This window comes from Coptis chinensis, chromosome 6, assembly GCF_015680905.1.
Source record: "Coptis chinensis isolate HL-2020 chromosome 6, ASM1568090v1, whole genome shotgun sequence".
Lineage (NCBI taxonomy): Eukaryota > Viridiplantae > Streptophyta > Magnoliopsida > Ranunculales > Ranunculaceae > Coptis > Coptis chinensis.
This window is the reverse complement of record NC_141461.1, coordinates 69,060,479-69,078,076: the sequence shown is the minus strand read 5'-3', so window position 1 is coordinate 69,078,076 and position 17,598 is coordinate 69,060,479. Positions and strand designations below refer to the sequence as shown.

Here is a 17,598-nt window from a genome sequence, read left to right as displayed (position 1 = left end):
CTCCAAGTAATCAATATCTCGCCCCAAACTTAGATATATAATCATTAAATGGCTCTTCCAAGGAGGGACAGTTCTGTTTCTTCATTAGGTGAAGAAGATTCAATGCTTCTTTAAGTTTACGATCTCCAAGTAATTTCTGAATCAAATTCTTGTACGTATCTAGAAAAGGTTTTATATTGACCTTCTCCATCTCAATAACCAAAGCATATGCATCATCCACCCTTTGCTTACTACACAAACCATTTACCAAGACTTCTAAAAGACCAGAATCAGCTTCAAAGTTCTTCTCCAACATCTGGGTGAAAGCGTTTATTGCTTGGTCAATTTCACCAGCCAAGCAATGCCTCTGAATTATAATTTCCCAGGTCTTGAACTCAAGAACATATCCTCGTGCTTCCATCTCTCCCAATATTTTACAGGCCTCCTCCATCCTCCCTGCTTTAGCGAGCCCAAACACTATGTGGCTGTAACTGATGTTGTCAGGTTCATGACCCGCATTTCTCATGGTGTCCAAAAACTTTTCAGCTTCATCAAATCTCCCAACAGTGGTCAATGACTTATGGATCATGTCATATAAAAACCTGACGAGGGTCTGCCCTGATGCTTCATACTTATTGAAAACTCTGAAGGCCAAATCTAAATCTGGGGTGTCGGTCAATGAGATTTCAACTAAAAGTGAACAGCAATTTGAAAATGGGGGTTTATAAGGGCCATCCATCATTAACTCATAAAGCTCCACTGCATCTTTCAACATCAAAATCCTTATGAAAAATCTTGAGAGCTTTATATATGTATCACTATCTATATCATGACCTGCGCTCTTCAGTTCCTTGGCTAAACTCCAAAACTCTTCAATTGATTCTTTCTTACCAAGAACCCTTAACATGCTATTATAAGTAACAGCATTGTGCTTATAACCCATGTGCTCCTCCACCCAACGGAAAGTGCATAAATCCTTCAAAGGGTGTTTGCGAAGTGCAGTAAGAATCCTTAATAAGACATTTTCCGATAATTTAACATCCAGCTCTCCCAATTTCTTCTTCACATCGTCATTCCAATCCGATCCTAGTACCAAATCAACAACACCCTTCACACTGGCATCTAAAATACTCTCTTGAGCCATCTTAGTATAGAATTGGGTCAGAGTGTTAGCATCGCTAGTCAACTCATCCTTATTTAAATTATGCCACAACATACTATACGTGTCGTCGTCAATATAGCATCCTTCATCAGACATTCTTTTCACTAAACCCCAAAACTCTTTCATAGTCTCCTTACAACCCAAAATTCTAAGCATTAAGTTATAAACCGGTAAACTAGGCTTAAACTCCTCTATAGTTTCCTTACAAGCCAGAATTCTACGCATTAGACTGTAAACCGGTAAACTAGGCTTACACCCATTTTTAGCACATACCCAGTTAAAAAAATCCAAAGCCTTGAGTGGGTATTTATCAAATTGCTTCAAAACATAGACAACAGCTTCATGTGTCAGTTTTGTCGTAGAATGCGACTTCTCTAACTCTAGTTTTAACTCTTGAGACCATTCTTTAGTCCTAACGAGTTCGACTATCGAAGTCGGGGTAGATGAAAAGTAAAACTTATGATGATGGGTAATATCCAAGAAGTCATACTTATCACAACCTTCATTTTGCAGCAAACAAGTAGTAGTAGTAGAAGAAGGAATAAGCAATGGTGAAATGCGAGTCACCTTGGAATGAAGAGAGCGAGTGAGAAGGAATGATGAGTCAGCAAGTCTGAGTGAAGCGAGAATTCCCTTGGCTCTTTTCATGGTCGCAAATGGTTTCAGGGTTTTGTAAATGGTGGGCAACCAGGGTTTAAGAAAGAGTTGGAATCAAATTATCAGTTTGCGATATATATCGGTATTATTATATCTGTGAACACCAGCATGGACCGTAACAAAATTGTATGCATCCAAGAGCACAAAATGAACAAATGTTTACATGTGCCAATCTTTTGGTGGTAAAACGTGCAATCTCCCTTAACATATAGTTGTTTGACGTTTGAGATGAAGTTACTACTATACACAGCTTCGACTAGTGGTAATCAGGCGTTGCAAGAAGGGCTTCGGTGTCTTGCCTTTGAGATGGCATATGTGAAGCTCAAGTGTATTCAGCACATTATCTAATCCCATAATATCTTCAAGTGTTGTTGATCACCTTGACACCTCAACCACTTCCTCATTCAAATTATTTCTGTCGTGAAGCTTACTCAAAATGAGTTCCACTGGCTTGGTCATCACCCAATGCTTCAGCCCATTCGTCCATGTTAGATAATGGCATGTTTTACACATTCCAAACTGTTTCCTCACCTGCAAAGTAATTTTTTTTTTCGTTTATAAATGTATGAGCACTTCTTCAGTGCGCGAGATGTATGGTGCGCAGAGGATATAGACCTTTGGATCAGTACTTCTGCCGTCCAATACACACGCACCCCGTGGTATGAGTGGCCCAGATTTGCCAGCACACCATACGACCTGCGCAGGGTAGATTTAGCCTAAATGTATTACGTAAACACTCAATGAAATGCCTTGAAAAACACAAATAAGCACTTGTCTGTTTTGCAAATTTCACCTTGACCATGTCATTCAGAAAGTGACCAGCTCCCCCTAATCACTTATAGTAACTACAGCTGAAACATTCTCAGTGCCTACAAAGTGTGGATATGGTTGTCAGCCAGTTCGGCCGACATCAACTCCTTGAATGCGAAGACTTTTACTGTGCCAAGAACATCTGGGTCCATCAAATCTGTCCAAATGACATGAACATGTTGTCATCTGCTTGTGAGGCCATACCTACCAAAATATAATGAAAAGAACCCAAAAAAGGAGAGGCACTAAAAAGGTGTATATAAATTGTTTTGCACCGTTCATTTCACTGTTGGGAGATTTCACTAGAAAGTCACACCTCAATCTAGTTACTTTCTATCCCAAATGATTTCAGGATGAGCTCACACCAAGAAAACCACCAAGACTTTGGTAGTTTATCACAACAAACTCAAACAAGCAAAGCCACTAATTTATCATCACCCATAACAAGCAAACAATAAATAAGGAAGTAAATATGCAAAGAGACACAAAGATTTAGGTGGTTCGGTAAATGTTACCTACATCCACACAAGAGCCAAGTTTCCTTTATAGTAAAGATTGGAGAGTTTACAAGAGATATCAAGAATCAAGAACAAGAGGCCTCACTCAAACCCTAGCTCAATAGAGCTCCCACAATACCCAAGAAATGAATCTCTCAAAAGGTTGTCTCAAAACCTTAATCTATTTCCTTTATATAGGTGTACATAGAAAAAAATGGGAGAAAAGGTTTGGGGCCGAAATATCGACAAATCGTCAAAATTCTGAAAAGTTTCTTTAACTCTAATCTCTTTGGTGAGATCCGGAGCTTCATATTTCGACGGTTCCACAGCCCAACAATCTCCCACTTGGAACCTTCGAGATTCTACATGCACATCACATCTCAATTGTAACAACTCCATCCAATTCCAATTTACTAAAGAAACACTCGGCTCATCCATCATGGTCTTCAAGCAAGAAGACCCACCGAAGTTGAACACAACTTCAACTTCTCAGTAGGCACGATCTTGGTCAACATATCCGCCGGATTCTCACTCCCTTGGATCTTCTCAAGTGCCAAAACCTCATCCTCTAACAGAGATCGGATAAAATGATACCGGAGACCAATGTGCTTGGTCCACAGAATGAAAGGCGGAATTCTTAGCAAGATGTATAGCACTTTGGACCGCCACTGTAACACACTTCTCTTGCTTCATCCTAAGCTCTTCCATCAATCCATGTAACCGGATCATCTCTTTGCTTGCCTCAGAACTGGCCACATACTCGCTTTTGTGGTAGACAAAGCAACAATCTTCAGAATCGAGAAATCCAACTTCATCGCAAGTAGCTCCATGTAAAGACATAACCAAGTAGTGCTTCTTCTGCGATCTACTTCTCCCCGCAAAATCGGCATCCACATACCCTTGCGGGTTCACAACACCCTTCCATAACATAGGCATTTTCTGTGTAGTACCTCTCGGATATCTCAATATCCACTTCACGGCTTCCCAATGTTGCTTTGCGAGATTAGACATAAATCTACTGACAGCTCCACTGCTTGGGCTATATCCTGGACGCGTGCAAACCATGGCATACATAAGACTTCCAATGGCAGAGGCGTATGGTACCTTAGCCATGAAGTTTCTTTCCTCAACAGTCTTGGGAGAGTGTTCCTTCGACAACTTGAAGTGGATCGCCAAAGGTGTGCAAACCGGTTTCAAGACTACCCATGTTGAACCTCTTCAATACTTTCTCAATATACTCACCGGAGACAACTCCGAATACCTTTACGCCAATCTCTTTCGATCCTCATCCCTAGAATCTGTTTCATTTGCACCCAAGTCCTTCATAGAGAACTCACTTGCTAACTTCTCTTTCAATCTCCCAATTTCGACATATCGAACTTGCTACTAACATATCATCAACATATAGCAACGGGATGGCGTGGCGGAGTCGAACCTCTTGAAGTAGCAACAACAATGGTCGTTGCACTTATAGTAGTCATTTCCTTGCATGAAGTTATCAAACTTCTGTCGCACCCCCTAGGGGGCTTGCTTCAAACCATACAAGCTCTTTTTCGAGGCACGCATACCATATTCTCTTTACCGCTTCTTGATGAAACCCTCCGGTTCTTTGCATGTAAATTTCCTCAACTAGGTCACCATGGAGGAAGGCGGGTTTTAACATCCAACCGCTCAAGATACAAATCTTCACGCAACAATACTCAACACCGAATCAATAGTATTGGTTTCACCACATGGGGAGAATATCTCTCGCGGAAGTCGGCCGCTTTCTGAAAACCCTTGACTACTAGCCTCGCTTTGTATCTCGGGAACCATCATGTTCCTCTTTGACTCTAAACACCCATTTGTTCGTAGAGCCTTCTTGCCCGTGGGTAGTTTGGCTAACTCCCACGTGCCACTAGAGATGAGGGACTTCATCTCATCTTGCATAGCAAGCTCCCACTTGCTTGCATCACTCACCTCCAATGCTTCATCATAGCATTGAGGCTCGCTCGCCACCATCGATGTAAGTAGCAAGTAATTCACATAGGTGGAGGGTGGATATCTCGTTACTTTCGGTACATGTGGCATGGATGTCTTCTTGGGGGGGCACGAGGTGGAGATGGACTTCGGTGGTGTAGTATCCTCATTATTCTCCTCGAAGTCACTACTACTCATCATCCTCATCGGACCGTGGGGCTCCCACTATACCCGACTTACATCAAGTCTTCCAACTCAACATACTGCGGCCGTGCGCTCTCGTACCCGATTTCTTGGTTTTGTGTTTCATCTGCGTCCTTGTACATCACCTTCTCATTAAACACAACATCTCTACTACGAATGATTTTCCGATTTTGATCATCCCAAAAGCGATACCCAAAATCATCACCGCCATAGCCGATGAAGGTGCACTTTAGTGACTTAGCATCAAGCTTGCTTCTAGCTTGGTCACTAATGTGGACATAGGACACACAACCAAACACCTTCAAATGGGAAAGGTTCACATCCTTCCCGCTCCACACTTCCTCTGGAATCTTAAAATCCAAAAGGTACCGATGGTCCTCTATTGATCGTAAGTAAGGCTTTGCTAACACTTTCTGTCCAAAACTGCTTGGACAAGCCTGCTAGTGTACGCATACACCTAGCTCTCTCTGTCAGTGTTCTATTTATCCGCTCTGCAACCCCATTCTGCTGAGGTGTCCCTGGCAAAGTCTTTTCCATCTTGATGCCATTGTCGACCGCGACAAGATTTAAAACATGAATCCTCATACTCTCCACCATTGTCGGATCTCAGCTTCTTTACTTTCAAGCTTGTCTCATTCTCAACCATGGCCTTCCAAGTCTTGAATACTTCAAATACTTCTGACTTGTGTCTCAAGAAATAGACCCACACCTTCCTAGTATGGTCCTCAATGAAAGTCACAAAATATGACTTTCCGCCAAGTGAAGAGACATTAGCTGGCCCCCAGACATCTGTATGAATCAACTCAAGCCTTCTTGCTTTCGGAGTCTGACCCATTCTTTGAAAACTCACCCGCTTCTGCTTTCCAAATACATAGTTCTCACAGAAGTTAATTTCAGTCGACTGTAACTTTGGGAGTTTACCAGAAGAGTGAAGGATTTTCATTCCTTTCTCACTCATGTAACCAAGTCTGCGGTGCCAAACATTCGGATCCTCTTTGCCCGTGTGCCCATGGCAATCGACTCACAACCATGTGCAGTCATGTAGAGAGTACCATCTTTCTTACCATTTGCAACAATCAATGAACCCTTTGAGACCTTCCAAGTATCACCGGTGAAGACTGTAACAAATCCTTCACTTGCCAATTGCCCCATAGAAATCAAATTCTTCTTCAAATCCGAAACGTGTCTGACGTCCCTCAATAACCATGACGAGCCATTCATCTTGACATGCACATCACCCTTGCCGACAATGTCACAAGGTTGGTCATCACCGAGAAAGACCGTTCCAAGGTCACCTTCGGTGTAGTTCTCAAAGAACTCTCGATGTGAGGTAGCATGGAAAGATGCGTCGGAATCAAGTACCCAAGACTCCTTGTGCTCCATCGAACATATCAAAGCGTCATCTACCATCTCAACAACATTAGCTTCTTGATTCTTTTTCTTGTTCTTATTAATGTTGTTGTTGTTTCTTGGTGCCGGACAATTGGGGCTATAGTGGCCGGCCTACCACAATTATAGCACACCACTTCACTTATGTCTCGAGGTTTGTGTTCAACGCTTTGCAATTGGGGGCTTGAGATTTTGATCTCCCCCTCCACTTCTTCTTACCACGATTCTGTTTGAATTTCTCCCCACTTTCGATTGCTCAATGCCGACCCGAAGTTGACCCGAAGATGAAGGACAATCCTCGTCTCCGAATTTCCTCGGTTAGTACCATACTAACAACGTGCTCAAACTTCAACTTGGTCATTCCAGAAGAGCCACTAATAGCCCGAATCAGAGCCTTCCAACTTTGAGGCATTTGTCCAAGTATCGCCAAAGCTAGCACCTCATCACTAAATGTAATCTCAACCGACTCTAATTGGTCCTTAGTTTGGTTGAATTCATTTAAGTGATCCTTGAAGGATGTCCCCTCCGACATTCTCATACTAAATAGCATGGTGATCAAATAGACTTTGTTCGCGGCGAGGTTGTTCATACATCGTAGTAAAGTGCCTCCATGAGAGACTTAGCCCGTCTTCTCGGTCTTAATATTGAAGGCTACCGACTTGAAAAGACTCAATCGGATTGTGGCCAAGGCCTTTCTATCCTGCAAATCCCATTTGTCTTGCGGAATCTCCTCAAAGCTTTCTCACTTATCAACGTTTCCATCAAATTCTTTTGATAGAGAACGCCCTCAATTTGCATCTTCCAATAGCCAAAGTTTGTTCCATCAAACTTCTATCCTCTGAAGCTTTTTTGTCGGTCGTCATGACTTTACTGAATCAAAACCAACGGTGGAGAACCTCTCAGAGGAATTTCATCAAACACCTAGCCTCCAACGCTAAAGGTGGAGTCTTTTCCTCACACACCCTCAGTAGCTCATTCTGAGAGTAGCTCGATATACCACTTGTTGGGAGATTTCACTAGAAAGTCATACCTCAATCTAGTTACTTTCTATCCCAAATGATTTCAACTTGGAGCTCACACCAAGAAAATCACCCACGCAAGACTTTGGTAGTTATCACAACAAACTCAAACAAGCAAAACCACTAATTTATCATCACCCATAGCAAGCAAACAATAAATAAGGAAGTAAATATGCAAAGAGACACAAAGATTTAGGTGGTTCGGTAAATGTTACCTACATCCACTCAAGAGCCAAGTTTCCTTTATAGCAAAGATTGGAGAGTTTACAAGAGATATCAAGAATAAAAAACAAGAGGCCTCACTCAAACCCTAGCTTAATAAAGCTCCCACAATACCCAAGAAATGAATCTCTCAAAAGGTTGTCTCAAAACCCTAATCTATTTCCTTTATATAGGTGTACATAGAAAAAAAGGGGAGAAAAGGTTTGGGGCCGAAATATCGACAAATCGTCGAAATTCCGAAAAGTTTCAGAACTCTAAAGCTTGCTGGTGAGATACCGGAGCTTCATACGCTCGACGGTTCCACAGCCCAACATTCACAACCATTACTGATAAGTGAGATTCATTTAAATCTCTCAAATACCATTGTACACCAATTATCAGTTTGTGAAACTGATTCCCTCCTTCCCAAACACCCCATCCTTCTACACCCAAACCAGCAAACAATGAGGAACATAAGCCAGCAGTGTACGTATATCACACAATGAATCCTACAGGTACAGTCAAGATAATGAAAATAAACATGGAAGGACTCTCAAATCACCTCCTTCAATATCATCAAACCGAATTCCAAAACAATTAAACATAATCTGAATATTAATATCTCAAAAGAAAGCTAATTAGATCAAAAGAAACATTATAATAGTACCTTTTTATAGAGGGGAAAAGACCTATATGACTTGCAAGAGTTTTCACCACATTCCTTCATTTGTTAACAACCGGTATCATAGGTTCCTGCCTCCTAACAAAGTAAGGAGATAAAAATTAGTAACAGACAAAGAAAAAGTTCCAGCCTATTCAACTTAAACTCATCTCCCATATGAAGTATGAACTATAGATGTCACTGATCAAGTTCATTATGTCTGGGCCGTGTAGCCCATTGATACAAAAATGCGCCCAGCTGGTAGTTGATTCGAGAGCACTCAAATTTCAGAAACCTTTTGTTCTTCGGACGGTGGGAGGGAGGTCATCACGATTATCTTCCTTGGGAGCTCTCCATTATTCCCCCAAATCATGGGGACCCACTTCCAAAATATGTTGTAAATAAATCACACAACTTGAAACAACGACTCCATTTTGTGTTTTAATGCTAAGAAAGGATGCTTTCTTCAGTACGATAATTGTCTCTTCTCAAACCAAAGACTAGTTCGAAAACACCCTGCAATGATGAATGCTGATAACTGAATAGTGCTTTTGGACTTCAAAGCCTACGTACCCTATGCTCACTCAAATGATAACAAAGGCCACAACATGGAAAACCCAGTCTGTGAACCTGGTATCACTCTAACAGTACTTGCCTACAGATACTGAACATTTTGGTAAGGATCTATATAATACTGCTAGAATGAGACTAAGAACACGAATTGGGAAAATCACAACTTAAGGAGTTAGGATAGTAATTTGGTCTGGTGCTGTCGTGGAAGTTCTCTTCATGTTACACCATTTTGGGCAGCACCTTCCCCTCCAGGAAGTCCCTAAATTTAATTGGAGTTAACTTTATCGGTTACTGCCAAGCTATTTTACTTTCTTGCGTAACTTTTATCCTTAGACTGTTTTGATTATCATAGTGATGGTTGGGCCGTTTCTGGCTTGGCCAACCATGCTCGGAATTTCTGGGGTGTCACATTTCATGGTCCTTTGCTCAATTGAGCTGAATTCCAATCTGTACGCAAACGAGTTACTTCCAAAAACCTTTGAACTCTAGCAACAAATAAGGTCACAGGGTGTTTTTATTTGGACATAGGATCAGTACTAGCAAATAAGGTACTAGCAATCACAAAGCCAAATAATGGTTTACCAAAGATGCAAGTTGAAATCTATAGAACTGGGAAAAGATGAGCTTTAAATAAGTATAAAAGTGAAAAGAATAATATAGCTAGACCAACATTGCAATATTTACCATAAATCACAAAAAGGGGAAAAGGAGGAAAACTTTACCATAACTCACAAGCAAACACTCATTAAAGAGATAATATTAGAGCAAGTCCAATGGGGGTGCTATATGGGCTGCTAAAGGCCATATAGCACCCCAAACACCAAATGACCATTCCAATGGGGCTGCTAGAAGGGTCTTAAATTTGGCCTTGTCTAGCAGCTGCCATAATTAAGTTTCGGGAGACGGACAGCACAATTTCTGCAGAACGTCGACACTTCAAAATTTAACAAGCCCATTGGAATGGTTTTTGATTTTTTGGGCAGCCGAATTTGGCTGGGCAGCCATAAATGCTAAAAATCCTATGTGGCAAAACTATAGCACCCCTTTTTAGCAGTCCTCCGTTGGACTTGCTCTTAGAAAATCTACAACATATACAAGAAACTCGAAAACTGTAGTTTTAATATGAGACATGAAATAATCTCGAAACAGAATAGACACCTCTATAAGTATATATGTATGTGTATAAAATTAACATTATATATCAAAAGGGGAAAAATAAAAATGAAAAACATGAAAATAGTCAGGTAAGAACTTAATCCAGAGAAACAAATCAGTCCGAAATAACGTAGATAAACAGTTGTAATATAAAATTCAGGATCGGCACTTCTATCACCATCTATGTATGTGATGAGCTGTTTAATTACTTCATCTACGCCCATCTGAACAAACAATGAAGGGAAGCGGATACTGAGAAATCTCACCAGAAGTCTTCTTTCCCAGGTATACTTCTGGATTTAATTTCTCCTGCAACTAAGCCCTCTCACTAAAGATCCTGCAAGCAAGAAGAAATCAGAGTCATGCTTACATCTAAAACCTTGCAACTAGTGCAAAAACAATAACACTAGACCGATTGATCTTTTTTTTTTGGTTGTTTTTATTTTTTTCTTTTTCCGTCACCACAACTTGATCCCATTAACAACTTGTTGATGTTAACCACACTACCAACGAATCAATAGGGTCGTGGTTAGACTGATTGATCTCAAGGCTATAAATGCTTACTCATAGACCTAAAACCATAGGATCAGTCGAAGATTGCAAAAGCTTCCATTGTTGGACCTGGAGGATGCGATCACTTGAGAGTAGACAACCTAGAGTGTGATTTACTCTTTTAAATGGACAATAAAACTAAAGTTACCAGTGTGTGCATTGCCTTCGAGCCAAACCTCCAGGTTAAGGATAATTCGATGGATGGTATTTTCAGGGAAGTAGATTCACACTATTGTACTCCACTTTTGAAAATTGATTAAAATTTATAAGTTTCCTTTGCTGCCAGGTGCCAAATTGGTCACGCACCACAAGGCAAATCAGTACACCATGAAGTGCATGTTAAACTCCTTCAACATTCTAAGAGTGCACAATGGCATGAATCAAGTCCACTGCTACAATGATGAGTTATGCACCCATAGTAGATGATGATAGAGTACCCCATAAATATAGTTCTATACTCAGTTACTGATAGAGCCTAGGTGCTTTTTGTTTGTTTCAAAATTAAGCATGACAATCTGGTTTCAGTTAGAGTCCTCGATCAAAACTAACCATAATAACTAGGAACAACATAAGATTTCCAACATAAAGCTCTTAAAAAAGAAAAAACAGTTGACATTACAGAAGAAGAGAAATTAAACTTCAATTAATCAATTCACAAAACAAACCCTTTCAAGTAGTCAGGATCTCTAGTAGCTTTCTGCTGAAACTTGTTAAACAATCTATCCAAAATCAACCCCACAAAACGAGTGCATAAAATTAAACAAATTCGCCCCAAATGTTCAATCTTTTTCTGTGCAGACACATCAAGTGGAACTGAATTAGGTGAAATTAGCACGGGAGAACCAGGGTAAAGTGAATTTGTTTGATAGGAATATACACATTTCTTTTATTTCATCATATGCAAATTTTTATATAATTAGTTTTTAAAGCTTATAATTAAGATGCGTCAATCGAGGATAGAGGGAAAAAGAGTGTTCATCGAGAGTTTAGTCGTTTTATATGTCTATATGACCTCTTACTTGGTTTTTCCGATGGACAAAAGTGTTCCCCCTATGGAACTGTTTTTACACTTTAATTGCACTTGTCATTGATTCTTGCATCAAATTAGTTCTCTATATGCATTTGCTCAAAGAAAAATAAAATTCTATCGATTTGGAAATTTCGTCACTTTCACTTAAATGGTGAAGTTATATTTAAGCGCCCCCCTATCATATTGGAAAAGTATAGATGTTTTCTGATTTATTTTTCTTTTTCACTAAATAACTTAGGGTTAGGCGACACTCACCTGTATTCTAGATTCTAGAAAATAAATCATTGGGTACGCTTGTTTCGCTTGTAAAACGTGAGAAATATTTATTTTAGAAAAATTTACCACTATTTCTAAATTTAATGATGTTTGGTGGCAAAAACTGATGTGGAGACCACTACAAATATTTCTAAAAATCTAAAAAACGAGAGAAAAATTTGCATCTCAAAAAATGAGGGCAAAACTTTCTATTTTCTAACTTCTCTCTCCCGACAATTTTCTAACTTTTCACGATCTAAAATTCGATGCCTACTAAAACTCCATTGAAGCAGTTCGAAGCTTCTCTTTTTCGACCATTAACTCTACGATTGAAAGCAGTTTGAAGCTTCTCTCTTTCAGCCATTAACTCTACGATTGAAAGCTTTTTCTTTTCAGGTAAAACTCTCTCATTTTTCTTTAAGGTATGATTTGTATATTGTATTTATCAATTGTTAGTTGATTTGACTAAATTTGTATTTGGGGGTTTTGAATTTGTGAACACAGTTCATAGTATTAGTGGTTTCGAGTGTCGTGTTGCATAGCTATAAGATTTGATTTTTTAATTATTTTTAGGTGCATTAGCATTAGAGGACACCCAATATTTTATTTGTTGTAGTTTATAGTATGAAAGTCATGCTTTGTTTGGTGGTTGTTGGCTGTGACTAGTGTATATTGTTGTGTAGTTTGATGGATAATAGATGTTTATTCAATCAACTTTAAATATTTTAGCCTTTTGGTTGTGGAATCTTAGATGGAGGACGACAAGAATGCACGAATAATGAATGTTGCTATAGTTGCTGCAGCTCATGCAGCAGCAGCAAATGCTATAGCCTCAACCCATTTTTTGTTAAATATACCTCGAGAGCCACATGTTAACAGAGATGATGATAGACAAAGGTATATGGATCGGGTCCTAAATGACAATGATACTTGTCGCGATAATTTACGAATGGGACTGGATACTTTTAGGCGGTTATGTACATTAATTAGAGAACAAGGAACTATAAGGGAGAACCATAACTGTAATTTGGAGGAGATGGTGATGCGGTTTATTCACATACTTGGTCACAATGTAAAGCATAGGGTGGTGGCAGGGAGATTTTTTCGATCTCGGGAAACAGTTAGTCATCAATTTAATGAAATTTTACATTGTGTGGCTCGCTTGTATAATCTCTTAGTGGCTTATCATTTACAAGCCGTACATGGGAGAGCAACACCCCTACAAATCGCCAATGATCCACGTTTCTCAAACTATTTCAAGGTAAGCACAAAAATTATTGAGTTCCATCTAATATTTTATTTGAAAAATAAATTCTTATAAATATGGGTATATATTAAGGACTGCATTGGAGCGTTGGATGGAATACACGTAACAGCCATTGTACCTATTGAATTACAAGATAAGTTTCAAGGGAGGAAACTAAAAACCACACAAAATGTTTTGGCAGCATGTTCCTTTGATTTAAAATTCACATATGTACTTGCTGGTTGGGAAGGAACGACACATGATCAAAGAGTCTTGGATAATGCTCTTGTGCGACCTAACCCATTCGTTGTTCCTCCAGGTAACACCAATTGTCTAGGTTTAATGATTATTTAGTTACCCTAGCTTACTTGGATAGGTTTATTAAAATGTCTTGATTATACTTTTTTACTTGTAGGGAGGTATTATCTTGTAGATGCAGGTTACGCAAATGACGTTAGTTTTCTTGCACCTTATCGTAGTACCCGCTACCATCTCTCTGAGCAAGTAGGCCGTACTCTAGAGAGTGAGCAAGAACTATTTAACAAGCGACATTCGCACTTAGAAATGCAATTGAAAGAGCATTTGGTGTATTGAAGAAGCGTTGGGCTGTATTGTCTGCGAATTCTTTATTTTACTCATATAAGATGCAAGTTAAGATGACATTAGCGTGTTTTGTGCTTCATAAGGATTAACTATCGATTTAACATATGAACTTGGCAAAATATTCCACTTTACCCCATGAACTTTTTTTAGAGCGAAATAAACCTAATACTTGCCATGAAATTCCACTGCCTATGCCAGTAGATTTCGGTCCACAGAATGATGATGTGGCCAATTTATTTCATACGTGTTTTTAGAAACAAGTGATTGTGCAAAATGAAACACATCACCACATCACTTACGTATCACGTGAGTCTCCAACGGTCTTCTCTTCTGTAATAAAAGGAAACCAGGGACGTCTTGTTCATTCTCCAACGCTCATTTTTTTTTCTCTTAAATTTTCGTAAGTTTCTCTTCAATCTCTATCATTTCTTTTAGTTATTTTAAGTCAAATATATATGTCTCAATAGTCAATCAAATCGTCTGGTACTTGTGAGTGTGGAGAACTAGTGTCTCTTAAAACTTCATGGACTGAGAAAAACTTTGGCAGACGATTTGTAGGATGTATCAACTACTATACTCCTAGAAAGTGCAGGACATTTGATTGGATTGATCCACCCCCTCCTCCTCCACCTTATATACTAAAAATCGAGGAGCTTGAGAAGACAATTGTTGAGTTGAAAAACAAAAACACGATGATGAAGAAGAAGAATGAAACGAAAAAAATGGTTGATTGTGTTTCTTCTATTTGTTGTTTTCTTTATTTGGTTGAAGTAGGGATGTTGAATTAGGGTGGATGCAAGTAGGGTTTGTAAGTTGTGTTATGATTTCCAATTTGATTGTAACGTCACTATAATGGAATGGATTAGAGTTTTAGTTTTTAGTTACTATTTGTGCACTTCTATAATCTTTCAACATCAATTTTTGTTGGGTCCCTTACTATATATGTTGGTACGACTTGGTGGCATCGTCCACAGGTGGATTGCAATTAAATGGGCGACAGATTACAAAGTATGAGGGGAACATGATTACAAAGTATGAGGGGAGACAGATATTTACTGAAAGTAATGAATAAAACCAAGAGCAGAGTTATTTTGCTCTCAAGCTCTAGTACTGTCGTGGTTCATTCAAAAGCTAAGAACAAAAAACAACATCAATCCATAACTCAAATAGAGACCAAACTTGACAGGCTCATCACTCTCCGCCCTGAAGTTAATTCTAGTAGCCACACTGAGAAAAAATTGTGTCTCCTGATTGGTGTAATAAATAGAACCATTGAATGGGCGAAGCTCAAGAGCAGAAATAAAAGGTTGCCCAGTTGTAGCATTGGATAAACAGACTGAAACTATAGGTGACATAGCCAAAAATAATTAACTCTTGCATCTCTATGGTAGTAGCATCAGAAATAACTATAGTCGACCAACGGGTTGCCCCAAGTGATAAGTCAAACTTTGGGTAGACGTTATTGTTGTCAAAATTCCCATATAAGAAGCTCGCTCTTACAAGATATTGAGTCCTAGTTTTGACGTCAAGTGTATAGCAATATTTTATGTTGTTTGCAGGGAAGTATCTCAATGTCTTATAGTGAGCTTTGAATCTACAATCTCCCGCATGACACATGTGAGGTGGGACGCACAACCACTTAGCCATAGGTTCACGTATAGGATATTAGTAGAACTGATACATAAATACCCAACAACATTCTAAACAAAACTTGACACCAATTTACAGCAATCACAATGCCTTCTTGGTTGTTACTGAGATTGCCACCAAAATTAGCCTGACAACTAACAGACTGACAATTCCCAGCCTCTAGAAAAGTGAAAAAAAATTAAAAATTAAACAATACAAAAAAAGAACAAACATAGTACGGGAGATGACATAATACATATACGATAAAATGCATATATGAAAATCTCTTATGTTTGTAGTCACTGTTAATATTGCAGCATATTATCCAAAAAAACTGCAGCATATATTATCCCAAAAAAACTGGAAAGTTTCTCACAGTACTTAGAAATTGCAACATAACATTCTTCTGTTTCTGTTGACATACATATCCACCAAAACAAAACAAAACAAAATAAAAATAAAATAACTATAGTAACAAAAGCATAATCACCTTGCAGCATACATATTATATGGTTCACCAAGCCTAACATACAAGGCAATAACAAAAGCCTAACCTACTCCTTCTCCCCCCTACTATGCCTTGCACCTACTATCTTTTTCCCTCTACTAGTACCACCAGCTGCACTTGAACTTGTAGCATCTGCATGATCAGTTGACCTTGTAGCCTTTGATGGACTTGGATCATTGCTGCAGTTAAACCAGGCATACATGTTTTCAACTCTTGATGGACTTGAATTCCTAGGACTTGACCTTAGTGACAGCAGCAACACTTGACCTTGTCACCCTTGGTGGAGTGGCAATAGCAGCAACAATAACAATTGACCTTGTTACTCTTGATAGAGTGGCAGCAGCAGGACCAGCATTTGATCTTCTATTCCTTGGTGGACTTGAAGAAGTTTGGCATGGAGGTGGAGGTCTAAATGAAGAAGTTTGACTTGAAAGAGCTGCATCATTTGATCTTCTATTCCTTGGTGAAGTAGCAATAGCACCTGCTCTATCCCCTGGAGCAGGAGCAACATCTGGTGCATTTTTCTTTGGCCACTTTCCTCTTTTCTGACCTGATAACTGTGGAAATAAAAATTATAACAATCACTTCAAAATTATAACAATCATTTCAAAATGACAAATGCACTAACCTTTATGTATTAGTCTCCAGTGTTTGGACAATCAATCACTCCAAACCCAGCTGGTGGTTTCACCCTTTTCTTTGAAGTAGTTGCACTCTCATCAATTGGTGTTGCCTCAGTTTGAACTAGATTCCTTTTTTTCCTAGCCTGCATTAATAGTTTTAATTAAATCAAGTTATTATTAACAATGTTCCAAAGAAAACAAAATTATCTATATATTAATATCATATCATACTTACCTTATTCCTTGACTGTGCTGGTGGAGGTGCTGGAACAAATGCCTTTTTGCAACCTTTTTTATTGTGGCCAGCCTCCTTGTAATTAGAACAATGGATTTGTGCCCCCTTCCTTGACAAATGCCTTAGTTTCTTTGGGGATTCATGTGGATCCTTTCTTCTATTCTTCTTGGTCTTCTTGGCATTCTTCTATCAGGTGAGGATAAAAACTTCACCATTCCACTAATTTTGGTTTTTCTCCACAGTTTCTCTCCATTTAAAAGTTTCATGGTTACTTCATAAGCTTGCTTGATGGTCTCCACCTTGTAGCATGACTACACAAAGTCATCAGGATTCTTACCATTAAAAGCAATGGTTGCAACTGCATGACAACAAGGTATACCACTCAAATCCCAGCCCCTGCATACACAAGTCCATGCTTTTGTATCAACTATATAAGCATCTGTATTGACCACATGTCTCACTTCAAACTCAGTATCACTATTGTAATGAGCTATCCAGTACTTACTGTCCACCTTAGTTGCCTCTATCTTTTCCCTAATTTTTGGTGCAAAAACATCTTGCCAACCATTAACTATCTGTCTCCTTTGCTGCATTCTATTCATCACATATAGCCTTATCTCCTCTAACATGTAATAATTGGTTTGCCCCTTG

The 17,598-nt window shown here is 39.1% G+C and overlaps 2 protein-coding genes across 2 annotated transcripts; one reads left to right on the top strand and one right to left on the bottom strand.

Annotated features, from left to right (window-relative positions):
* Positions 1-10: 10 nt before the first annotated feature.
* Positions 11-11,618, bottom strand: LOC147494163 (pentatricopeptide repeat-containing protein At3g48250, chloroplastic-like). Its single transcript, XM_086568059.1, has 5 exons — positions 11,484-11,618; positions 10,533-10,603; positions 8,545-8,637; positions 2,592-2,765; positions 11-2,329 (listed from the first exon to the last, which is right to left on the bottom strand). The coding sequence occupies exon 5, from the start codon at positions 1,787-1,789 to the stop codon at positions 11-13; it is 1,779 nt and encodes a 592-aa protein (XP_086424185.1). The 5' UTR covers positions 1,790-2,329; positions 2,592-2,765; positions 8,545-8,637; positions 10,533-10,603; positions 11,484-11,618.
* A 752-nt stretch (positions 11,619-12,370) lies between these two features.
* LOC147494162 (uncharacterized) lies at positions 12,371-14,779 on the top strand. Its single transcript, XM_086566576.1, has 4 exons — positions 12,371-12,499; positions 12,855-13,364; positions 13,443-13,668; positions 13,765-14,779. Exons 2-4 carry the CDS (start codon positions 12,855-12,857, stop codon positions 13,941-13,943), a joined length of 915 nt encoding a protein of 304 aa, XP_086422702.1. The 5' UTR covers positions 12,371-12,499; the 3' UTR covers positions 13,944-14,779.
* Positions 14,780-17,598: the final 2,819 nt, after the last annotated feature.